The sequence below is a fragment of the Oncorhynchus keta genome, chromosome 22 (genome assembly GCF_023373465.1).
Source record: "Oncorhynchus keta strain PuntledgeMale-10-30-2019 chromosome 22, Oket_V2, whole genome shotgun sequence".
NCBI lineage: Eukaryota > Metazoa > Chordata > Actinopteri > Salmoniformes > Salmonidae > Oncorhynchus > Oncorhynchus keta.
The window spans coordinates 30,728,178-30,753,977 of NC_068442.1; the positions used below are offsets into that span (position 1 = coordinate 30,728,178).

The 25,800-nt window shown below is 41.5% G+C and overlaps 2 protein-coding genes across 6 annotated transcripts in view; one reads left to right on the forward strand and one right to left on the reverse strand.

Moving 5' to 3' along the window:
• LOC118401309 (zinc finger CCCH domain-containing protein 18-like) overlaps positions 1-8,749 on the reverse strand; it is a 30,515-nt gene extending 21,766 nt beyond the window's left edge. For 4 of the 5 annotated variants that reach the window (XM_052474998.1, XM_052474997.1, XM_052474996.1 and 1 more), the window contains exons 1-9: positions 8,594-8,749; positions 6,793-7,715; positions 4,858-4,942; positions 4,218-4,369; positions 3,992-4,087; positions 3,581-3,738; positions 3,436-3,465; positions 3,054-3,171; positions 2,559-2,842 (exon numbers count right to left, since the gene is read on the reverse strand). In XM_052474998.1, the coding sequence (XP_052330958.1) occupies positions 2,559-2,842; positions 3,054-3,171; positions 3,436-3,465; positions 3,581-3,738; positions 3,992-4,087; positions 4,218-4,369; positions 4,858-4,942; positions 6,793-7,701 (1,832 nt within the window). In that variant the 5' untranslated portion in view covers positions 7,702-7,715; positions 8,594-8,749. Of the gene's footprint in view, positions 1-2,558; positions 2,843-3,053; positions 3,172-3,435; positions 3,466-3,580; positions 3,739-3,991; positions 4,088-4,217; positions 4,370-4,857; positions 4,943-6,792; positions 7,716-7,822; positions 8,570-8,593 lie in introns of those variants that run through there. The other variant, XM_052474995.1, reaches the window with a different exon arrangement.
• Positions 8,750-9,375: 626 nt separating this feature from the next.
• trhr2 (thyrotropin releasing hormone receptor 2) lies at positions 9,376-16,524 on the forward strand. Its single transcript, XM_035798701.1, has 4 exons — positions 9,376-9,551; positions 11,655-12,340; positions 12,486-12,909; positions 15,587-16,524. Exons 2-4 carry the CDS (start codon positions 11,955-11,957, stop codon positions 16,289-16,291), a joined length of 1,515 nt encoding a protein of 504 aa, XP_035654594.1. The 5' UTR covers positions 9,376-9,551; positions 11,655-11,954; the 3' UTR covers positions 16,292-16,524.
• The last annotated feature ends 9,276 nt before the right edge of the window (positions 16,525-25,800 follow it).

Consider the following 25,800-nt stretch of genomic DNA (forward strand, 5'->3'; position numbering starts at 1 on the left):
AACCAGAAGCCATGGATTACAGGCAGCATCCGCATAGAGCTAAAGGCTAGAGCTGCCGCTTTCAAGGAGCGGGAGACTAATCCGTACCCTTTTAAGAAATCCCGCTATGAACAGACAAACCACCAAACAAGCAAAGTGTCAATACAGGATTAAGATTGAAACCTACTACACTGGATCTGACGCTCGTCGGATGTGGCAGGGCTTGAAAGCCGTCTCTGTGTTCTTCTGCCCATCTTAATCTTTTCTTTTTTATTGGCAAGTCTGAGATTTGCAAAGAGAAAGCCATCTCTGCCTAGAAGGCCAGCATCCCGGAGTCGCCTCTTCACTGTTGACCTTGAGACTGGTGTTTTGCGGGTACTATTTCATGAAGCTGCCAGGTGACTTGTGAGGTGTCTGTTCCTCAAACTACTCACTAATGTACTTGTCCTCTTGCTCAGTTGTGCACCGGGGCCTCCCACTCCTCTTTCTATTCTAGTTAGAGACAGTTTGTGCTGTTCTGTGAAGGAGTAGTACACAGCGTTGTACGAGATCTTCCGTTTCTTGGCAATTTATCACATGGAATGGCCTTCATTTCTCAAAACAAGAAAAGACTGATGAGTTCCAGAAAAAAAAGTTTTGTTCCTGGCCATTTTGAGCCGGTAATCGAACCCACAAATGCTGATGCTCCAGATACTCAACTAGTCTAAAGAAGGCCAGTTTTGTTGCTTCTTTAATCAGAACAACAGTTTTCAGCTGTGCTAATGATCAATTAGCCTTTTAAAATGATTAACTTGGCACCATGTGCCATTGGAACACATGGTTGCTGATAATGGGCCTCTGTACGCCTATGTAGATATTCCATTAAAAATGAGCCGTTTCCAACTACAATAGTCATTTACAACATTAACAATGTCTACACTGTATTTCTGATTAATTTGATATTATTTTAAATGGACATTTTTGGGGGGCTTTTCTTTCAAAAACAAGGACATTTCTAAGTGACCCCAAACTTTTGAACGGTAGTGTATATATTTTTTGCTGTGGTGGCAACGTTAGGGGGGATACTGGGTGTGGCCAATGGTGCCGCTTCTGACCAAACATTTTAGAGGACCTCTTAACCGCGGATAATATTTTTTGCTATTTTAAAGCTAATTTCCTGCAATTCTACACATTTTGCCATGTCTTAAGCTATCTGATTGACTCAAACATAACTAAAATCAATGGGGGCCCAATGCCCTGACATCTTTTGTATTTTATTTTCCCTGACAGTCTAATTTTTCTTATTTAAAAATATATTGCTCCATTACATTTTCTACATACTTTATATCTGGTTTTAGTTGTTTAAGTTTACACTGAAAACATCTTACCATCCCAAAATTAAGTTTTGTTATTTAATTTTTGTATCATAATTTCGAGGAGTTTGGGAGTGGCGGCTGCTGCTGCTAAATTAATATAGGGCAAACACTAGTACATGTGCAATCTGTTAATCGTCACTGCTCAGTGAAAACTGATCATGTAACAGCGTCACTACTATACACAACTTAGGGAGTGGAGGGTAGCGCTGGGATGATAAACCGAAAATTATCGACACCAACCATACCGATCTCTTATCGCAAGCATTTTGATGATATCGTCCTATACTAGAAAAATGTCATACGTTTGCTATTATGTGTGAATTGTGTGAATTAATGAATACAACCATCTAACTAGTAGCAGTAGTTTAAAGGATCATTTGGAACTTAACGTTCCATTTATCATTATTGCATCAATTCAGGAAATTTATCACAATATTAATCTTTCCCCCATATGCCCCAGCTCTAACGAAGGGGGAGTCAAAAGTGCAAAGTCTACATCAGCCAAAGTCTACATCAGCCAAAGTCTACATCAGCCAAAGTCTACATCAGCCAATGTCTACATCAGCCAATGTCTAAATCAGCCAATGTCTAAATCAGCCAATGTCTAAATCAGCCAATGTCTAAATCAGCCAATGTCTAAATCAGCCAATGTCTAAATCAGCCAATGTCTAAATCAGCCAATGTCTAAATCAGGGCTGCCCAACCCTCTTCCTGGAGATCTACCGTCCTGTGGGTTCAGTCCAACCCTAAATTAACACCTACTAAATTAACACACCTACTAATTAGCTGCTCAACATGACCTTAACTAGCTGAATCAGATATGCTAAATTAGGGTTGGACTGAAAACCTACAGGACAGTAGATCTCCAGGAAGAGGGTTGGGCAGCCCTGGTCTAAATCATGTCAAAATATTTTGCAACAGGTTTGTGTTAATATCCCAGTCAGATACAAAACGATCTACATTGGATGTCAAAAGATGAGTGCTCTATGACCAGACCCTGGTCAACTGAACTGTAAATGTTCACTGAGCTTTGCTGCGGCAGGGCAGATGTTTATGGCCATCCACAACAGGTGTCGTGTTTACAGCCATGAGAGTCTGAGAGAAAACCCCAAACTTCAATAAGAGGTGTGTACTATATCTAACCCTAGTCAAGTGAGGGTCTCTCACTGAGGTGTGTTAACTGCTTTGTCCAGAGAACATGATAGTAGAGAATATGCTACTCACTTGGGGAGCATGTTGGTGTCAGTGGGGGACCTGGGGGAACCTTTAGGGTGCTTGTCCTCCCCCTCCTTCTCCTGAGGTTCCCGCGGTGGCCGCTCCCTGACAGGCCTCTCCTTCTCATCACGCTTCATGCGATCCCTCTCCCACTCCTCCTTTCGGCGCATCCTCTCCTTCTCTCGCTCCCTCTCTCTTTCCCTCTCGCGTTCTCTCTGCCGGCGTTCTCGCTCGCGGTGGTCCCGCTCTCGCTCGCGGTGGCGCTCCCGCGGATCCCGCTCTCGTTCACGCTCCTGACATTCACACAGGTGGATTTGTGAACACTCGGTCATGGTCGTTACAGCAAGGCTCCTTTAATGGTTCCTTCAAGATCATCTTTAATCAATAGGCCTAAGCGTAATAAAGTTCATATCTCTTTGTATTAATAAGGTTAATATCTCTGCGTATTAGTGTTTGTAAGGTGTGTAGTCCTTAAGGGGTGGACATCTCTTTGAGTGTACTCACACTGTAGTGGTAGGGCAGAGGGGTCTCTGTGTACTGCACTCTGAAGTTCTCATACTGTCCCCCTCTCCAAAAGGCCTCCATCTCGTAGTCATAGTAGGGATCAGCATAAGGGTCGTTACTGAAAAGAGATCCCAAACATGCGAGGGGAAATCAAAGTATATAGATGAATAGGAAATAAGATCTTTGTTTCATATGGTTGTGCAGCTACATGCTCTATGAGTCTCTGTATCATATATTTGTATCAAAGAAAATTAATTCAGGGCCATGTGCGGTTGATGGCAGGGCCATGTGCGGCTGATGGCAGGAGTTGTTTGGGAAGAGAAAGTAAAGATAAGAGCTGCGTGAAAAGAGGATGCTGCTATTTCCCCTCCACTGTACTTACGGATAGACTGGGTCTCTGAACTCCACGTCACTAAGGGGAAAGGCAATAAATGTATTAAATATGAGACGTAGTCTAAAAACATCCACAGGCAAGATATGTTGCACTCACTTTAGGTCTCTCTTTTGACTAGAGCTGTTGAGCTTACCCTGGGTCTCTGATTTCTCTGGTGATGCGGTAGCTGCGTTCCCTGAAGAAGTCGTTCTCTTTGTCAAAGTCTCTCTCATCCTCTCCAATGGTCACGTTAAAGCGTTTCTCCTCAAAGTCTGGCTCCTGCTCTTTGCGTATGGTGGCTTTCTTCAACACCTAGAGGAATAGGGCAACATGTACATGGAAAGTCCACTAATGAATCATAGTCTACTGACTGAAACCACCATAAGGTGGTTACACACACACATTGATTAGTATAAAGAGGCTTCTCGAGCCAAATGTAGCATGGGAACCTCTCAGAAAACATGTTAATCAAAAAAGTATCAAACACGAAATCAGTTGGTGCTGAAACATAACATATACAGAAGAGGAGTACATTTAGCTTGTGAGAGCTGAGAGGGTGTTGTACCTCTTTGGCGTGTCTCAGACCCCTCTCCCAGGCACTCTCCACAGGAGGCTCCACTGGAGGAGGGGGTGGAGGGAGTTCCTCAACAGCAGGTCCACCCTGAGACAGAGGTAAAAGACAGTAACAGACATAAATACAACACATTTACTCACGTAGCCTACATACATACACACAGTCTTCAAATCATACAGCCATGCAGCGGCAGTGAGAGGTTAGGGGTGGTGCATACCCAGGGGTTATTGCCTGGCATGAGAGGGTGGGGTGCTCCAGGTGGTGCCCCGTTGGGAGAGAAGGGGTCTGGCTTGGAGATGAGAGAGTAGTTGCCCTTGTCATTGACCCCTGGATGGATGAACCTACAATTCATACCCCAGGTGCAGTTACCTGGGAAAGAAAAACAGAACATTTGGTATCATTTTGTGATAACAGATAAATGGGAATTGGAAAAAGCATATGTTCATTGAATATAAATACTTTGAAGAAAATTGTGGTTGGATGTAAATTGACATCAATCATCGGTGTATGTGGTTTAGCTCCTAATGCTATTCCATTACCACATTATCTGTATGTAAGATATTAAGTACAATGCTTCCCCCTGCTGTCTGAAACCAGTGTTTTTAATATCACTGCCTCACTGAACAAGTTTCAACAAGAGACATGCTTCACAAGCTAGAGAAGCAGCACATCAGTGAAGCAACAAAATGCAAGGTTTGTGTTAATGATAAAGTAGCTTACACTATCTTCATCATGATACGTCTTTGGTGTAGAATCGAATCCTCTAGTTGCACACGCAATGTTTGCACAGCGTAGCTTCGTCATAATTAAGATGTGCTGTACACGTGTGTGGTGCACAGGAGAGTATGTTGAGGTACCTTTCAAAAAGAAGCGGCAGATGGGCCTGGGTCTGATCTTCCTGTCCATGGGGTCCTTCACCTCTCCCTCCTCTAGGTCATCATCCTGTACAAAGGAAACAGAACCCAGGCTAAGTATCAATCTACTTACCCATGTGTGTAACTGCTGTAACATTATTATGACACTGGAACAGGGTATAAATTGTATTGCATGGCAAGTTTATTGTATTGTTACATTGGTTCTGACTTTTCAGTCCTGTACTTGATCTGATCTACCCGTTTTGATTCCCTCCCTCATGTTAGAGTGTGAGAAACCCTGTATACGCAAAAAAAAAAATCACTCTCAATGAAAATTACAACAATACAGATTGAAGACCGAGACAGCATATACAGTGCCTTCAGAAAGTATTCCCACCCCTTGACTTTTTCCACATTTTGTTGCGTTAGAGAATTTAACATTTATTAAAATTGAGATTTTGTGTCACTGGCCTACAAACAATACCTCATAACGTCAAAGTAGAATGATGTTTTTAGAAATATTTAAAAATGAATGACATATTAAAGGCAGAAACGTCTTGAGTCAATAAGTATGGCAAGCCTAAATAAGTTCAGGAGTAAAAATATGCTTAACAAGTCACATAAGTTGCATGGGCTTAGTCTGTGTGCAATAATATTGTTTACAATTGTTTTTGAATGACTACCTCATCTCTGTACCTCACACACACACTTATCGGTAAGGTCCCTCAATTGAGCAACCACAAAGACCAGGGAGGTTTTCCAATACCTCGCAAAGAAGGGCACCTATTGGTACATTGGTATAAATAAAAAAGACGACATTGACTATCCCTTTGAGGATGATGAAGTTATTAATTATACTTTGGGTGGTGTACCAATACACCCAGAGATACAGGTGTCCTTCCTAACTCAGTTGCCGGAGAGGAAGGAAACCGCTCAGGGATTTCACCATGAGGCCAAAGGTGACTTTAAAGCATTCACAGAGTTTAATGGCTGTGATAGGAGAAAACTGAGGATGGACCAACAACATTGTAGTTACTCCACAATACTAACCTAAAAAGACAGAGTGAAAAGAAGGAAGCATGTACAGTCTACAAATATTTAAAAACATGCATCCTGTTTGCAACAAGGCACTAAGAAAAACAGAAAAAAAATGTGGCAAAAGGTATGTTATGTCCTGAACACAAAGCACTCCAACATCACTACGTACCACTCTATTTTCCAGCATGGTGGTGGCTGCATCATGTTATGGGTATGCTTGTCATCGGCAAGGATTAGTACTTTAGGATAAAAATAAACGGTATAGAGCTAAGCACAGGCAAAATCGTAGCGGAAAACCTGGATCAGTCTGCTTTCCACCAGACATTGGGAGATTAATTCACCATTCACCTGGACAATAACCTAAACACAAGGCCAATTATACACTGAAGTTGCTTACCAGGAAGACATTGAATGTTGGAAGACATCGAATGTTCCTGAGTGGCCTGGTTACAGTTTTTTACTTAAATCTGCTTGAAAATCTATGGCAAGACTTGGAAATAGTTGTCTAGCAATGATCACCAACAAATTTGACAGAGCTTGAAAATGTTTCTAAAATAATAATGTGCAAATATTGTACAATCCAGGTGTGCAAAGCTCTTAGAGACTTATCCAGAAATAGTCACAGCTGTAATCACTGTCAAAGGTGCTTCTACAAAGTATTGACTCAGGGGTGTCAATTGTTATGTAAATGAGATATTTAATTATTATTTAATTTTCTATACATTTGCAAAAATGTCTAAAAACATGTTTTCATTTTGTCATCCTGGGGTATTGTGTGTAGATGGGTGAGAAAAATTATGAATCGAATTCATTTTGAATTCAGGCTGCAACACAATGTGGAATAAATAAGGGTTAAGAATACTTTCTGAAGGCACTGTAAACCCCATTTACATTACTTACATCTATCTCTCCCTCATCAATCTCGCCATCATCCTCATCCTTCTTTTTGTCACGAAAGGAATCTCTCCTTCCTCTCTCCTGAGCCCTGTACTCTTCAAGCTTCTTAGGTGGACCGTCTTTCGGGGATGGAGGAAGGATTGGTATTTTCTCTTTCTTTTTGATGCCCTTGTCCTCTTTCTCTTTCTCCTCATCTCCAGGTCCTTTCTCCACCTCATCCTCATCAGGCGCTAGAACATTGGGCTCCTCAGGAACCTCCTCGTCATAGTCCAGCTCATGTTCATCAAGCTCTCTGGACACAGACGACTCCATCTCATTCACCACCACCACTCTCCTCCTCCTCCTCCGCCCCTCTTCCTCCTCATCTACTTCATCTACCTCTGCAGTCTCTGCTGCCAGCTTGGCTGATGGTTCCCCTCCTTCACCCCGCTCTTCTTCCTTCTCATATCTGGACATCTCCTGCTCAGCCAAGGGGGATGACCTCTCCTGCTCTGGCTCAGAATCAGGGGACTTAGGAGTTTGGCTGACCTGGTCCTCCTCATCAGCTGATTGGCTCACCTGTCCCATCATCACCATCCCCACTGACTCCTCCTGCTCCTGTTCTAAACCAGTATGGCTATCCCTTCTACCGTCTCCACCCGCTTCATCATCGTCTGGGTCAGAGATACGCTCCTGAACTATCCCCTCATCTCCGTCATCATCCAGCTCAGAGTCCCCACCTCCACCACCCTCTTCATCTAACTCATCATTTTCTTCATCATTCAGCAGCTCGCTGTCAGAGAGCAGCCTGTCCTCCTCCTCGGGGGATGCCAGGAACTCGCTGTCAGAAATGCCCTTCTCCTCTTCCTCTGGGGACTGGGGTGACTGGTTGGGGCTTTCAGGGGACTGGGTGGGGCTCTCAGGGGTGTCCATTGAAGAATGATCCACTAAAATAGAGTAACATATTTGATTATATATGTCTTATTAAAATGAGAATACATTTATTTAATACACAAAAAAAATCTATGGGCAATATACACATTTTGGTACATACCATAAACACACCATCTACTTTTTGGAGTAAGTAGTTACAATAATTTTGTAGGAGGATTTACTAACCAGCTAGTAACTAAATATCATTATGGGAGTCATTTGACTACTGCCAGCTATCTATTTCTCGATACAATATGTCCAAGTGTGCTAGCCATCCGATCAACATTATAGCTACTACATACATTTCGTAATCAGATACATGCATGTAGAGAGAAGGCATCCGCCTCATCTCAAAAAGAGTCAACCTCACGCAGGTCAATAACATTCGGTCAGAAACACATTAGCTAGCTGGCTAGCGAATGATAGTAGCTATCTGTTTCAGCCGGTAGGTTATCATCGCTTCCTTTAATAATATATCAGATTAAATCTCGGGTACTCGGTGTTTACAGTAGAACAATGTCATAGGTAGCTAGCTATCTAGTAGATAAGCAAATCAAGAGGCAACTTGGGCGCTGTAGGACGAGACGTATCGTTAGCTTGCTAGTTAGCGCTTAGCTACAATACTAGCTAACTACCCAGTGAAGCAGGCCCGAAAACTGCCAGGGCTCTAGCAGACAAGAGACCAACGTCAACGTCTGATTTGTCTTTAAAAGAAGCCACAATGCGCTTAAACAAATGTGCAATCAACCAATACAACTGAAAAGCAACTTTACACACGCGAAACACCGCTTTCTGGTCTGCTATCGAAGCATGCGTGTCTTGTCTGTTCAATTAACAATGCAGCCCTCCCTCTAAAAACACCAGTAGCTACACTTTAAATATTTTCAGTCACCTTTCCAACCTGAACCTCTTTGAAGACAGGTTTGCGGCGTTAAGAACAACCCAGTCTCTTTCTTTATGTCTGACGCTCTACAATAAATAATTGTATGGTTATTTATCTACTATGCATGAGAAAACCAAAAAACCTACACGATACATTAAGAGCGGCCATTACCGTGACGTCATCAAAATACGACACTGTCAGTTTAGTGATTTGGCTTTGGCGCCACCGTGCGCTCAATATGAAGCATGACTTCAATAACTTAACAAAATACAACTCTGTCACTGTATATGGTGTCATTGTATTTATATATATTTATTTTTTTAAACCTATTTTCTATATCTTATTTTAATATTGGCCTAATTAGGGTTATAGCCTACATTGGTGTCAGGAGTGGGATGGTGCTGGCGGGAGGCACATGGTGGTGATGGACTTGTGAAGGTGAAGGGCAGGTGGGGATTTCTGAGGATGGGGGGGTAACACAATACAATTGCCTACTTTGTCCTGGACTAGTAAAATACTTTTATGGTCATTTTGATATAGGCCTAGACCTACTGTGGTAATTCAGGGCATAATGTAAATTGTAGGCTAGTGATTACTATCAGAAAAAGAGAACATTCCATGTAAGAAAGGCTCCAGACATAAATAAATGTAGCCTTGATGACTGGCTGAATTATCTATATAATTCTGTATTCTTGCGTTGAACCACCGCTGTGGCAGTGGTTCAACGCAAGGTGGGAGACATGAGCTATGACGGAAGCGCATGGACTGCGTTGGAGAGGCTGTGAAGGCGCATCATAGTTTATGTCAGCGCATTGCTGGTCTGCAAGACTGTACATTCTCTTAGACAACAGAAACGAGTCTTAACTGCACAGTGTTCAAGGTGAATAACAGAGCTGAAAATAATTTGAACAAACGAGAAATTGGGGAAGTGTGTCTATGCGCATCAATTAGCAAGAATGGATATAAGGTAGGTGCGCAAATTTTGAGATTGATTTGGGCAGGAGAGGTGCAAGGGATTAAAGTTATTAAAGGCATTATTAATTGTCACATTGTTTGCCTAATATTTCTCTGAAATTTTCCTGCAAAATGCACCATTAATTCTTAATCATTTCTGGAAGTTGCCTCTACAGCAGGGTTCTGTGAAGTATTATTGTGGGTTTTTGGAGACAACATGATAGGTAGGTTATGAATTTGAAAATGACCTGTAGTGGGGAAATTGTAGCTGTCGATTATTTTTTTATGATATATATCTCATATAGGGTCATCAGGTCCTCAGTGATTAATTAATTTGAATAGTGATTTATGAGTTTGAATATTGATTAATGAGTTTGATGATTAGTTAATGTCATTGTTTTCAATAATTATGCTGATCCATATGACAAGATCATTTTTGTTCATTTACTTGTACATTTTAAGTGTCAATAGTCCATGATGCCCGAAAGATTGTGATGAGCCTCTATGAGCCACATATTTTTAACAACTCTTACTGGATTTGATGGCTTCGCATGCTGCTGTCACATGCAGGCACAAAAACACTGACAGAATGACAGATTGACAAACAAGCTCCAAAATGTTTCTTCCATTTATGACCATGCTGCTATAGGGAAACATGCCCAATCTCCAACAGCTTAATTAACATCACATGACTTCAGTTACCACCATAATTTCCAACAGAATGAAAGTTTGGCATCCATCACAACACAAGACAATAGATATCCAGAGTCCAGTGTAATAATGACATTCTGGATTGTGTGTACTGCAGTGATGATCAGAGAAACCAATGACAGCAGAGCGTTCAAACTACAGAGAACACAGTAAAGATATGTGTTGTTGATCAAAAGGCAGAAATGAAACAATGTAATTAAAGACATTAAATGTAATAGTCACAGCAAAGTATCTGTGGCTAGCAAATAGGCTTACTTCTATTTTTAAAGACAAACCTAGTAAACAAACACATATATAGTGTATTTAACAGTTTATTAAATGTACAGCCTGTAGCTGGTAGATGATAACCTATACTTACCATAATACAGAATTATTATTCTTCCAATCATCTCTGCATAGCAGTATTAAAATTGCTTCAGACCAACAGCCCAACATAATGAAAATGTAGAAATGGGTAAAACTAAGTTTACGGTGAGATGTGGGGGGATGGTGGTGTCTGAATTATGGTGGGATTCAGTTAAATTACTTTTCATTTCATGTCCACCTCAATTTATTAGAGGTATCCTCTGGGGAGGAGGCCCAATCTCATTTACAAGGCAAGGAGACTGAAAAGAGCAACAGATGTCTAGATGGCTTTCACTCACTAAATGTGTTGCACTCTGACTAAGCCTAAAGCAGATTTGAAACACAGTCTTTGAAATAAGCGACGAGGTTCTTGGGGTGATATTTGTAAAGAGTGTATTGATGTTTGTGTTGAATTGTATTGATATTGTGTTGAATATATGAAACTATTAGCTGCTAAATGGCCCCAAAAGGTAATTTATATTCTACTGAATATTAATCTGCATTATCTGGGCTTCAAGTAAACATACTGTATTTTGCACATGCATGAAAGCACACATTGGAATATAATCTGTATCTTTACCAATCTAAATGAATCATTTTGGAAATGTCAAGTGTCTGGAAAGCGCTGGCATGCTTTTTGGGAATTTGTTATGCTTAACTAATACTATGCAGAACTAAAATGCCTCATTTGAATAATTTTCTGTGGGAGCTTATGTCTCCCTAGTGTTTCCCCTATATTCATTTAGCGTTGCTAAATTGTTGCCACCGCTGCAAAAATATGTCATTTCTTTATACAGTATATATATTTCTGCCAAGACACGCTTTTAGAACATAAGGGAAAGAATCTGTACATCTGTACAGATGGTTTATAATGTTTTGTTTTACCAACATGTGTTGAGCCAATTGTTTTACTCCTAATGTTGACATTCAAACAAACAGCATTTATCTATCATGTCCAGCTAAATGTGTATTTAGCGATTGGCAATGTATGTCTTTCCCAAGGTAGATACTTTGATAGTAGTATTCTTTCAATTAACTACAATAATTGTTCTATTTTCAGGCGGATCAATGGCATTCTCATTTGTTTAAGGGCTAGAGGCAGTGGAAAATTCGCTCCAACATGTTGATTTGATTAATTAAATCAAATTATAACCCTGCAAAATAATTAAATAGGCTGAAGACAGACGGAACATTAAGTATACTATTAAAAGGGTATCATTACCAACAAATACAGAACACGTGTAGGGAAATTTATTCCTACATTCCCACGCTGACATATCACACACTCACACATGCCAGTTCCTATGTCCTTCACTCTCTCCATCTTACTCACATAGAAACAAACTCATCACCTGCAAACATGACAGAAAATGTGAGCTCAAGGATGGACACCCCAACCAACATTTCCTTGGTGGGACCAGGGGACCCCATATCCCAGTGTCTGGAGTACAAGACTGTGGCAGTTTTTCTGGTTCTGCTAGTCTGTGGACTTGGCATTGTGGGTAATATCATGGTGGTTCTGGTGGTCCTCACCACGAGACACATGCGTACACCCACTAACTGCTACCTGGTCAGCCTGGCCATAGCGGACCTGACCGTGCTGGTTGCCGCTGGTCTGCCCAATGTGTCAGACAGCCTGACGGGTACCTGGGTGTTTGGGCATGCTGGCTGCCTTGGCATCACCTACCTCCAGTACCTTGGCATCAATGTGTCCTCCTGCTCTATCACAGCCTTTACTGTGGAGAGGTGAGTGATGCCTCAACTACCGTAACCCCTTTATACCTCATCAACCAAAGCCATAAACAAAAACTATTTGGAATAATTTGCTGTATAAATGTCTTTGGAGAACAACAAGCCAAAGTGTCTGTTGTTTGTGCTTCTCCATTTCCAGGTACATTGCTATCTGCCACCCAATGAGGGCCCAGACAGTGTGCACGGTGTCCCGGGCCAAGCGGATCATAGCAGGGGTGTGGGTGTTCACCTGTGTCTACTGCATGCTGTGGTTCTTCCTGGTGGACATCCAGGTAATGAAGAGCGGCAGCATCCAGTGTGGCTACAAGGTGTCCCGTGACCTCTACCTCCCCATATACCTCATTGACTTTGCCATCTTCTATGTGATCCCTCTGCTCCTGGCCATCGTCCTGTACGGCCTCATCGCCCGCATCCTGTACCTCAATCCACTCCCCAACCGGCCCGATGTGGGCACGGTCTCCTCTGGTGCCACCATGCTCCGCAGGAGCTGCAAGGAACCAGCAGATGGAGGGAAAGGGGGTCGTCAGGGCCGCCCGAAGAGCACGCTCTCCTCCAGGAAACAGGTGCGTGCATCACAGAGCAAGGAGCCCCCTTTATGTCCTCCTGTAATTGACATCCAATGGCTTTGGTCACAATTGACCCCAGCATAATCTTTACCCTGCTCTCTGATCTCCACGGATTAGCGCATGATACCATCAAAGCATCATGTTCTTCCAATCACTTGGGATAAGTGGCCTGCTGTTTGCAGAGTCAACTGCACTGCCCACCTTGGTTATGACTGACCTAAGGGTGAAATAGCTGTAATGGTTTCTGGAGCTGTTGGGGTAAAAGGCTTTCTCAGGGGGTCTGTGGTGTTGCACAATGCCAAGTGCCTTAGCCGTAGCTTTATATGTGTTCTCTCCAGACTTTACGGTATTGTACACTGTGTACTATGCCTGAAAACCCAGATTCCCCTTATCCATTTAATATGAGGGTAAGCAAGGCCGTATTTGTATGTAGGCTATATATGTATGTTTTGATTTCACCCATCAATTGTTTCCAAACACATGTGTATGGTAATACCCACTTCCTTAGCAAATTCATGTAATTATTTATTTTCGCATTGCCTACATAACAGAAGCATTCAAAATATGAATACCTATCTAATCACAATGTTACAAAACAGTAAGTAAACAGTGACGTAGACCTTCAGGGTCTATAAATACAACCATACTTGTAGAATGAAGAAAATAACTCCCGTTTATCAGTCAGCATTGGCAAAATCCTTTGCATGAGACACATTTGGCTGAGGAATATCACACAGCCAGTTAGTGCTTGCTCGGTATGGCAGCATTGTAGGCTACATGTATTGCAATGGGGAAATAAAACACAGGATTGTAAAATCATACACATAGACACACACAAAAAAGTCTCGCCTCTGAAATAATGACTTCCCCAGGCTCTCCAGTGCATTGCACCTGCTGTGGGATACAGTGTCCACAGTTCCTTATTATCCACAGGTCCACAGCTATAATGATGTTTCAAGGCTGAAATGAAAACATAGACTAAAACAGAACACTGGATACAGCAACAGCTGTCAGTTCTGTGGCAGAAAAGTGAACATATTTCATGTCAGGATGCTCTAAATGACCTTGTGTGTGTGTGTGTGTGTGTGTGTGTGTGTGTGTGTGTGTGTGTGTGTGTGTGTGTGTGTGTGTGTGTGTGTGTGTGTGTGTGTGTGTGTGTGTGTGTGTGTGTGTGTGCGTGCGTGCGTGCGTGCATCGGTTTTTGATTGTGGGTAGATCTTAATCTCAAGTGTTCAAGGAGCTCCATTTGACAAAATATTTGCATAATAAGATTTGTAATTTCCATTGAAGTGTGCTTAATGCAGCAGATGATTATAGTCTCAGTTCTCCAACAGTTACTCTTTGCTCTTTTATTTATGAGACCTCTATTTGATTTGCTGATAAAAATCTGATGAAGTTATGATGAAACTCCTGTAGGATCTTAATTTGAACCAGTTTGCTACCGCAGGAAAGTAATCCTGCAGCAACAGGAAATGTGAATTCTTATGTGGATTATGATTCATGGACATTTTTGTAGAGGTTAATACATTTTTCATACATCAAGTCTGAAATTTCAGAAGCCCTTTTAAACCTCAACTACACTACACGTTTTATATTTCCTGTATTCAACCTAATTGAAACCTGCTATGATCTGCAGCAGCTTTGTTTGTGATCTACAGCAGTCTGCTTTAAAACTCCCTGTGCTGGTGATGCGTTATGAAAATATATTCAAAATGTCACAGTGATCCTCAGTGTCATTATCTCGCTGTTGTATAATTAAAGCCTTCACCTCCATGGCTCTCTCCGCTTCAATTAAACGCTTCAATTTTTTTATTTCACTCAAGGTTGCTGTCATCGACTGTCGTTTATCAAGGGAACCTTATCTCAAAAAGCATTTAGCTTAAAGAGGCCATGTATGATACGAGTATCAACCGCCTCTCTTTTGTGTTGCCATGATCAAACGTAGGACGACTAATAAAAGGTTTTGAATTGGTGAGAGTAAAGTGTTTAAAATTCGTACAGACAAAAAGGTGAGCAGGGGATAAAAGACAGCCTGTGCCATTGTTTGGGAGTGATAAGGCTAATCAGTGGAGTCTTACGGTGGTTCTTCATCTGTCTCACCGGGGTTCTAGAATGCCTGCCTGTGTGTTGTCGCCATGGTCACAAAGCCAGGGCGCTCTCTCTCTCTCTCTCTCTCTCTCTCTCTCTCTCTCTCTCTCTCTCTCTCTCTCTCTCGCTCTCTCTGAGGATATACCAAGCTCTGAAATGGGGGTCTGTTCTCCCTAAGACACTGGGGGCCCCTGTGGCCTCGTTGACATAATCCACTATGCCTGCTGGCCAAGGCCAAACACTCTCTGGTTAAGAGTGGCCACAGTGTGTCTGTTTGCTTGATACAAGGCTCTCACACAGATAAACACTGAATTGTGGAGTGCTAAAGGTAATCTCTAATGTAATGTTGAGTGCGATAAGGGAATCAGATTAATGATACTGTAATACGTACCACAGTATTTACCTGTGCTTCCGATACCACTGAATATGACAGTTTGACACATATGTTTAAACGGTTATGTATGCATGTTCATCCAATTATTGGATTTAAAAGGTTAATGGCTTAGCCCAGGTTTATTGGGACATGAGTGAACATACAGTATGCATTAGATCTCCCCTGATCTAATCTCTCCTGTCTCTCTCACAGGTCACTAAGATGCTCTCAGTGGTGGTGATCCTGTTCGCTTTACTGTGGATGCCCTACCGGACCTTGGTCCTTATTAACTCCTTCATTGCCACACCCTACCTGGACGCATGGTTTGTTCTGTTCTGTCGGATCTGTATGTATGCCAACAGCGCCATCAACCCCGTAGTGTACAACCTGATGTCTCAGAAGTTCCGTTCAGCGTTCCGCAGGCTCTACAGATGCCAGAGCCAGGAGGCCCACCACCGCACCCTCTCCATGATCCAGAGCGGCTATAGCATGGCCAGGGACCCACGCACCCCACAGCAGACCAGCAACGGGACCAAACAGGGGGCCAGGAGAGTGACCTGCACTGACACAGTGACAGAGTGGCAGAGCAAAGACACCTCCCCAGACAAAGAGAAGAAGGATCTGGATCACCTGAAGGAAGATAGAAAAGACACAAGCTGTGGTGAGATCAAATCAACACCTCAACAACCTGAGATCAACTCCACATCTGGGCAAACTGAGATCATATTCACGCCTAGGCAAAATGAGATCAAATCTACACTTGGGCTGAATGTGATCAAATCCACACCTGGGCAAAATGAGATAAAATCCACACCTGGGCAGAACGAGATCAAGTCCACAACTGGGCAAAATGAAATAAAGTCCACACCTGGGCCAACTGAGATGACTGAGGCAGAAATGAATCACACAGTGCTGTAGATAAAACAAGCCTGTTTTCACATGAGGAAGTGAGTATTAGTCATTCACCAATTCAAACACATTTTGGTAACATATCAAGCCCTTGATGGGTATTGCAGGATGCATTGGAATGGAAAAGTCATCCATCTCATTACCCTTGAATAAGCACTATCACCTATTGTAGAATGAAACGATTCTCGCCAATAATACTATATACATTTAGGATTCTGGATTTTTGGCTGTTGCATATTCCCCAAAATCATCATCAACATGTGACAGAGTGGTATGGACCGCTTCCAGGGATCACTGCAGGTCTCCTCTGCTCTTGTTAGTGAATTTCATTCGGTACACTTCTGTTGTTAAGCTCAGAGGGAAAGAGGAATAACATGCTGTTCAGAGAGAGTGAGAGAGAGAGAGCACTGACTGCCTTTAAGGGATGCCACAAATACATTTTTAGAAGTGCTTTTAGGTATGATGCTGCTTACAGAGCTCTTCTCATCATTCAGTTTCAAAGCCCTAAAAATCAGATGTGAAATAGCAATGATCTGTCCTCCCTGCAGTCCAGGGACAACACTGTAAAGCACTGCCATTTGTTCTGCATAAAAGCCTCTGCTCAGAGAACAGGACATGTTAATATAGTTGTATCTCCACTTTGCCAAGAGATACATGTTAATGTTCTGGGCCACATGTAAGACAGTTGGAAGGACTGGGGTAACCGTGGTTTGAGAGTACACAGGTTAAATGCCCATAGATGTTAAATGTTTGGGTTAATATAAACAGCCGTCGTAAATGATCCCTTAACAATGTTTGGGTTAATATAAACAGCCGTCGTAAATGATCCCTTAACAATGTTTGGGTTAATATAAACAGCCGTCGTAAATGATCCCTTAACAATGTTTGGGGAAGTGGGAATATTAGGATGCTGGCCTTCAAAGTGGTTCAGCCGACCCAGCTCTGCGAAAATGAGTTCAAGTTGTTGCATTATTGAAAGAGTGGCTCATCCGCTGTCTACACATCCACACCTCATTATGAGTCATAGTCCCATTCCAACCTAGGCTGAGTCTCTTTCAAATCACACATCCTGAATTAAAGTGGATTATGTGCACATTCTTTATCCTGTAATGAGAATACCACTCTAGTTTCAGTCATTGCTAGTGAGTAGCCATCAATACATGTATAGATGAGTAATGTCTGCAGCATTTTAATACAGATAGTTTCAGTGCCACATATTTAGTCATCATCCGGTTCATGTCGTACACGTATAGGTCCCACGGCTATTCTACAGTATGTGATCTCCAATCCCAGTGGTCGGCAGACTATTATGTTTTATTACACAAATATGGACACATTTCAAATCTCTAATAATATGTTTTTTTTGTTGAGAAATAGGTGCATCATATTGAGACTCTAGTGGATCCTTTGATATGAATAGAAATGCCTTTTAACACTATCCAACTATTTCATTCCTGAATGTCTTTCCAAAAGTATGTTTTGTTCAGTCGTTCAGTCGTTCAGTCGCTGTCACTTGGTCTCTTTTCAATGCTTTTTTCAAAGTCTTGGTTCTCCCTCTCTGTCTTCTCAGTTGACCTTGTCTTTTATTTGTGCCATCTAAAACCTGTGCCTCAAAGAAAAGCACTGAACATTTCTTCCTACGTCATCAAGATGGGTTGAGAATACTTCTGTCATTTTGCCAAAAACTGTTGAAACATAATTAATGTTTTGCTTTGTATTTGAAAAGCAGAACATCATTCTGTTTGTTAAGGATAATTACAACATTCTCAAACATAACTGCCAAAGCAACAAATGTGGCATAACAAAACACTCTTTATCTAGTTGTTTACACCGTGTATGGATTTGCTGATAGGATTTTGTAGTGTTATTTGGACGCTGGAAAGCGTGTATATTTTTTGGACTGATTTGATTTTGTTGTCATTATTGGGAGCTAGAAAGCTTGCCACTTTGATATTGTGTCATCAGTGCGTTGTAATCTCAATCTTAGAATTGTATTTGATATGCTAAACTGGTGTTTGTAATGATAAATAAGCTATGTACTGGTGTGTGGTGTACAGTATATGCACGCGCAGTAAGTACAGTGTTGTGTTTACAATTTTGCCAAAACATAATAAATTCATCCAAAACATGTTTGTCAGCAATTTCGTTATTCTTTGCCTTTGTTTCTTCATGAGCATCTTGCAGGAAAATCAGTATGGAACAATCCAGATGTTTCTAATGGAATACATGTTTTTGCACTGCAATGGTTCTAAAATATACTTTACAGCAATGAGTCGGAAAATTGTTTATTTTCGCCTAAGTGATTAAGTTCATTGGTTAATTCAGTGTTTTGTTAACATTTTATATACTGTATATATATATATTTTTTAAACATTATATTAAAATATGGCTTTCGGGTTCTTTTAAATAAGATGTTCAGTTGCAGAAGAGGATTTGGTTGAGTTACAGCATTCTATTTGTAAAATTAAAGATACTCCAGATGTGTTGCAAGTATCACATTACATGTTCAAATTACACCCACTCTTTTCTTAGAATAATTTCAAGGACCCCTATAGGGCTCAAAAGTATATTTTATTTTCTGGTATTGCAACAATAAACAAATCTAACTGTGGAATCTAACTCAGGTAGGCAGATGGTTGCTAAGGTTACATACTGTTTCTGTGCTCAGAATAGAGGGCTGGAGGGCCACCTGATAAGATGCTGTGGGGAATGGGTCTCTCATCAGGTGCAGGTAGCAGTGCCATGGCTGTTGTTTATCAGTATTCTTTGTCAAAAAATAAAGTGTCATCACCCAGAGGATTCTAAAAGGCCTTTGAAAATGACAATATGCAAATATCAGAATGTACTGTAGACCTTTGACCTAGAACAGATGTTTAAAAAGTATTTAGTTCCTCTGAGTAGGTGGCAACAACACTTCATCATCAGATCCGTCCTATTCCAGACTTCTCTTTGTTCATACCTTTGTCTCTACTGTTTCGATGTCTCTGATTAAATGGAATGAATGTCCCAAACTTTTCTAGAGGGGTAGAACTTTGACAGAAAATAAGTGAGGTATAGCATCTAAATATGAGAGATACTGTTGAGCCTCCAAAGGATAACGTTTCTTTTCGTTTGGAAATTTTCACTGTCAATTAAACTGCAAATCTAAATTGTAAACGTTCCTAATGTCACGTCCTGACCTTAGTTCATTTTTTATGTCTCGGTTTTAGTTTGGTCAGGGCGTGAGTTGGGGTGGGCATTCTATGTTTTTGTTCTAGGTTTTGTATTTCTGCTTTTGGCCTGGTATGGTTCCCCATCAGAGGCAGCTGTCAATCGTTGTCTCTGATTGAGAACCATACTTAGGTAGCCTGTGTTCCCACTATGATTTGTGGGTAGTTGTTTTCTGTTTTGTGTATTCACCTGACAGAACTGTTTAGTTTCTTCCTTTCACTTTGTTATTTTGTTTCGTGTGTTCAGTCGAATAAATAATTAACATGGACACTTACCACGCTGCATATTGGTCCGATCCTTCCTACTCCTCCTCATACGACGAAGAGATTTGTTACAGAACTACCCACCACAACCGGACCAAGCAGCGTGGTAACCAGGAGCAGAGGGTTCTGGACTCTGGACATGGGAGGAGATTTTGGACGGTAAGAGACCCTGGGCACAGGCTGGGGAATATCGCCGCCCCAGGGAGGAGCTGGAGGCAGCTAAAGCCGAGCGGCGGCGTTATGAGGAGTTAGCACCGCAGAGCAACAGGGACGAGACGCAGCCCCAAAACCTTCTTGGGGGGGGCACACGGGGAGCTGACAGAACTGTTTCGTTTCTTCCTTTCACTTTGTTCTTTTGTTTTGTGTGTTCAGTCTAATAAATAATTAACATGGACACTTACCACGCTGCATATTGGTCCGATCCTTCCTACTCCTCCTCAGACGACGAAGAGATTCGTTACACCTAACCACTCCAATCAAAAAGTTTGTGATTGAAGAAGGGGAGCGGGTGATACGACTACATTCACACACAGTCCTTGATCCTGGTTTAAAATGGTCCACCTTTTAATAATTCATTTATAAAAAGCATCTCAAATAATTATGTACTTTTTGTCCACCTTTCCACAAATTTAGTAATTGTATTATGCAATTACTTTAGTGTCACAGGGGGGCAAGCAACTGTTCACAGGATCCAAACCTGGCCATATCAGTAGAGGTCATTGTTTCTGTCCACAGACCTGAAAGGCGTTAAATGTCTGGGGGTGTGTGTTGTGAGGCACCTGACAGCACCCAGGTACAAAGCCTCATTCAGGCCAGATGTAGTGACAACAGGTTCATCAGAACCTCAGCACCTGCCATGGAGACTGTGTTGTTGTCTGTCAGCCCTCCTCCAGTCCTCAGCCTCTATCTATCTAGTCCTTTATGCTGCTTTGTTTGGTGTTTGATGAGTGTCAAACAATATTAGGAAATACCAGACAGAGGCAGGAGGGAGGGAGGGAGGGAGGGAGGGAGGGAGGGAGGGAGGGAGGGAGGGAGGGAGGGAGGGAGGGAGGGAGGGAGGGAGGGAGGGAGGGAGGGGGAGGGAGGGAGGGAGGGAGGGAGGGAGGGAGGGAGGGAGGGGGAGGGAAAAACTGAGGGGAAGTTAGGCATAAGTGAGAAACACTGGGTAGTTCCACGAAATGAGTTCCTTTTGCGTCGCTGATATTTTAAGTAGAAATTGTTCACCAACATTGAATTTTAAAAGCCTATTATATATATACAAAAAGTGCCCTTTAATATAGACTACATGGAGAATTCAATAAGATTTTTTATATGTATAAAGACTTGCTTTAGTGACAAAATTCCAAATTTTGACATGTCCCTCCATGCACATTATGTGACTTCTAGGAAGATTTTAACCCCAACATTTCTCCAAGTTTTCACCATCATTGTCAAGCCACAGTTATATTGTTGCTTTGACAAAGTCAATTCTGAAGATGATTATTTATTTATTGTGATTAGTGAATTTTCCGTCTGTCTGTAATTTTAAGGGCAAGCCTCCCACCAGGCACAGATGTCAATTCAACATCTATTCCATGTTGGTTCAACGTAATTTCATTGAAATTATGTGGTAAAAACGTTGATTGAACAGTGTGTGCCCAGTGGGCTGTTACATAAACTGAACTCTTGTTTTAATATGATGAAACTTTGCCTTTTTAAATATTTATATTTTAAGGAACATTTAACATCTTATAGTCAAATCATAATGCTCTTTATGACAGAATGTTAAAACTCAGTGAAAAAAGGAAGGACTCTTCTGTTCATTGGATTGGATATTGTGTGCAGCCCGGAGCCCAGCCAAGGCTGCCTGCTTGTTTTTAGCTCCATGTAATTACTTGATCCAGGCTGCTGCTCTCACCGAGTCAATTCGATTAGGTATGCTCTGCTGGGACAGCTCAGTTGCCCATCCTGGCTGTCACTCACTCCCCTGAGCAGCAGAGAGCAGAGAGAGCCCTCCATGCCTGCTGGAGCCCTAGGAACAGCTAGCTGGTCATGTGGGCACCAGGCCCTCAGAGAGAGAGAAGCAATACCTGGCCCTGAGAGGTGCACCTGCCTCACCTGGCATTGCCTGAGCTTCATTCACTCAACTCACGTATTCCCACTCCAGGTGAGAGGCCACTACAGTCACAGCACCACAGCCATCAAGATGATGCATCACACCGACATTAACAAAAACCTACAGTACAGGGAAAAGCATAGTTTTGTTTTAGAGAAAATATTTTCTCCCCAACACAATTGGGAATTTTAAAACAAACATCACATACTGTTCTGTATGTAGATAGGCACAAGAAATCCAAACAGTGGAATGACTCAAATAGAAAACCTGAGTGGTTCTATAACATATGGCAAAATGACATCTGCAGCTTGTGAAATGAGTTTGAGGTTAAATCTTGATATCACAAGGGTAATATTGTGGTTTGACAGGTGCGCTATATTGAGCTAGTCAATCTTGAATAATTCAACAAAGACATCCAACTGTGCTGTGTTATCTTTAGATTCCAGTGGGGGATGTAGCTACTGTCTCACATGTAGAGCTGTAATAAGACACAACCAATGGTTGCTCCCAAGAAAGAGTCTTACTTATTGTATTATCATTCATGAGAACATTTTGGTCCCGTGAGATAGGACTTGTACACTATCAACATCCTGACCAACAAATAAAGAACCTGTGTTCACCATTTACAATTTCTGAAATTACAGGACATTGTTATAGTGTACATGTCCTGTAGCCTAGCCTCAGGCTTCAGGCTTCTCACGTAAAGTCAAACAAGACAGGATTTGGAAGGATGATCATGCGAGACTACCTGTACCTAGCCTCTTCATTAGTCTTCATTAGTCCTAGACATGCCAGTAAAAGCACTTGAAGAGCTCCTTTCCTGTCACAGCCTTGGTTCACTTTTATGTCATATTGATGTAATATTCACTGTAATGCTGAGCGATTAGTGCTTTTTTAGGTTGGTTCAGTTTTGGTTTGATTCTTTTTTTAAATTATCACGGTTTTGGATTTAGGATTTCGGTTTCAATGCACTATGCGTTGTGTGGCTTGAGTGCTGTAACAACACAGAATTAAGCAATTAATACATTTCTCATGATGCTAGTGAGTTCCCTTGACTGCTTATCACTTACTAACCATAATTTCTTTAATAATAAATATTTGTTTTATTTGATTACTTTATTAGTTAATTACAAGTCATCATCTCATCTCTGTAGAGCTGATGCCTATGCTGTCTGACAAAATCACAATTTTAGTTGTTCTTCAAGGTAAATAAGGCGTACCTTTATGACTACTGAATACTAGCTATCAATCACTTAGATCAAGTATTTTCAGGCTCTCAAAGCAACTGCTTTCTATCCCTCTCGATCATGCATTCTCTCTTCTCTCTGTGTCAGCTCCGCATATACCCTGATAAGTTTTAGCGGGCGCACAATGGATTATGGTCATTGTAGTCATTGTAGTCATGGTCATTACCATGTTTTCTTTTGCTAAAATATGTAGAATATTTGCTAATTGGAAACTACAACTCCCTACTACATCTCACAGTTCATGCTTCATCTGATTTATCTGTACAGAAACTGCACATTGAGCTCACAGGAAAAAAACGAACAAAATGGAATTAAAATAATTTAATGGGTGGTCAATTGGTCAATTAAAAAATTAAAAATAACCACCATTTCAGTTAATCGCACAGCACTAATTCGTTGCATTCACAGGTCCAGAGAAAAGAGTCGGAAAAGGAAAGGTATTATGGTGAGACTGACCACACACCTCAAAGAGAACATTTTACTTTTCACAGTTGCACTCTACAGCCCGACAAACGGGGTCAATGTAAAAAGAGCCGATCATTTTTTTGTATTTTCTGCCCCAAAATGTTATAGTGGTGTCACTATGAGGTCACGCTCATGCTCCTGCAAAAGTCTTAGTTTACGGAGATTACACAGATCTCCTGACAAAGCAACCCTTGGAGTGGGAATGGAGATGTGGCTGTGAAGATTACCACAGGGCCAGCCACAGCACAGATGAGAATGATCCAATCTGAGCATCAGGCAGAGAAAGCGCTTTGAAAAGTGTCCTTCATTCATCCGTTCCCTGCGATATCAAACATTTCTCACAGGCTTTGGAGGAGTAAATCCATTGGCAGAACTATAGATAGATTTTAAAGTCATTAATATGATACATTATATAATGGCATCCCTGCTGATTGCATGTACTGTAAGTAGACCAAGGTTCAGGTTAAGCTAAAACATAAATGTACCCTAGACACTTATCTTGCAAAATGATAACATTATAATTAACACTTGACTGACACCTAAAACTATGACTTGCCTCTCCTGTCTATACAATCACTACAACATAGACATGACCCATGACACCACATCATTTGTAATTGTCAAACAGATAACTCAATTCACAATTCCTGAGGGCTCACTGCCAACTAATCAAGACACAGACAGCCATAAATCATCACTCTGGAAACAGACATGCTGAGTTTGAGAATAATCACATTTCATGCTCAATATTTACTCACTTCCCATGTAGATTTGTAAGGTATTGCCCTGGTGTGTAAAGATACAGAGATGATGGTCCTCTGTAGCTCAGTTGGTAAAGCATGGCACTTGCAATGCCAGGATAGTGGGTTTGATTCCCAGGATAACCCATATTTAAAATGTAAGTTGCTTTGGATAAAAGTGTCTGCTAAATGCCATATATTATTATTTATTATTATGTACATTTGGCATTCATACTCTCAACAGGGCACTTAATCCTGATATTACTCTAATCAGAACAGCAGCTTTCAGGACCTTGTTTACATGTGTGGGTATGTGTGTGTGGTGTGGTGTGTTGTGTTGTGTGTGTGTGTGTGCACATGCTGTGGCTGCCAATACTGTCATAGACTCTCTGACATCCTCCCCTCCTGCCTGGAATGTCAGTAAGAATGCACATGTGAAATTGATCTACCATACACAGATATGACTATTCTACCAGGATGGGCACATGGGTGATGTGGTTAAGTAGATATTGTGCAGCTATTCGGGTTAGTTGCACAAAATGTGAGAGTTCGGAGAGAGGTTGAAGCCATGCGGTTGAGACAGAATTAAAGTGATTTGATTAGAGAAGTGTCGTTGGCAGCTAATTCAAATCAGTGCACTTGATCTGGGAGGGCCATTCCGCTGATCTTTCCCTAACTGCCTCTATGGCACAAACTTACAGATATAAGAATGTTTGATCACAATATCTGAGGCTGACAGCAGAATACTACTTGTAACTTGTAACTCACTAACTTGTGTTGTCTTAAGGGTCAAAAATGACCAGCCACTATGTTTAACAGCAGAGAAAAACCCCTAAATTATATTTTTTCAACTTGAAATGTCATTACTTTTCCTAGAGTGACCCCAACATTAGAAAAAGTGAAACATCGCCTTTGTTCATATTTCCATGAAAGCTGTACACCACCAGGGTACAAAGATTGTCTTAGGGTCATTTTTGACCCAGCAGTTATAAGATCATTTACACACCACAAAAACCAGAAAGACACACACACACACACACACACACACACACACACACACACACACACACACACACACACACACACACACACACACACACACACACACACACACACACACACACACACACACACACACACACACACACACACACACACACACAACGAGAAATTGAGATTGTGTGCTGCTGGTTGAACTCAGACAAATCTAAAACTTTATTGTGCATGTGCAGCATCTCCCCTCCAAGACCCCTCCACGACCCCACATGTGACTCAGGTTCACAGACAAAAATAAATACAAATTTAGACAAAATAAACTACATTTCAGGCAAAATAAATATTTCTTGAAAGCATTGTTTACTAATGGGGAATGCAGTCAGAAGCTATAAAAGTGCTGCAGATGACAGTCCCCCCAGATCTTTCTTTGCTGAAGCCATGAGTGCACATTTCAGTGCCCAACAGGTTGTAGATCTGATTTTTTCAGATGTCTAGGAGGAAC

Bases quoted from the DNA above. Each gene is read 5' to 3' on its own strand.
- trhr2 (XM_035798701.1), top strand. From the start codon at position 11,955: ATGACAGAAAATGTGAGCTCAAGGATGGACACCCCAACCAACATTTCC. The intron at 12,341-12,485 runs GTGAGTGATGCC...CTCCATTTCCAG, and splicing joins ACAGCCTTTACTGTGGAGAG to GTACATTGCTATCTGCCACC. The intron at 12,910-15,586 runs GTGCGTGCATCA...TCTCTCTCACAG, and splicing joins CGCTCTCCTCCAGGAAACAG to GTCACTAAGATGCTCTCAGT.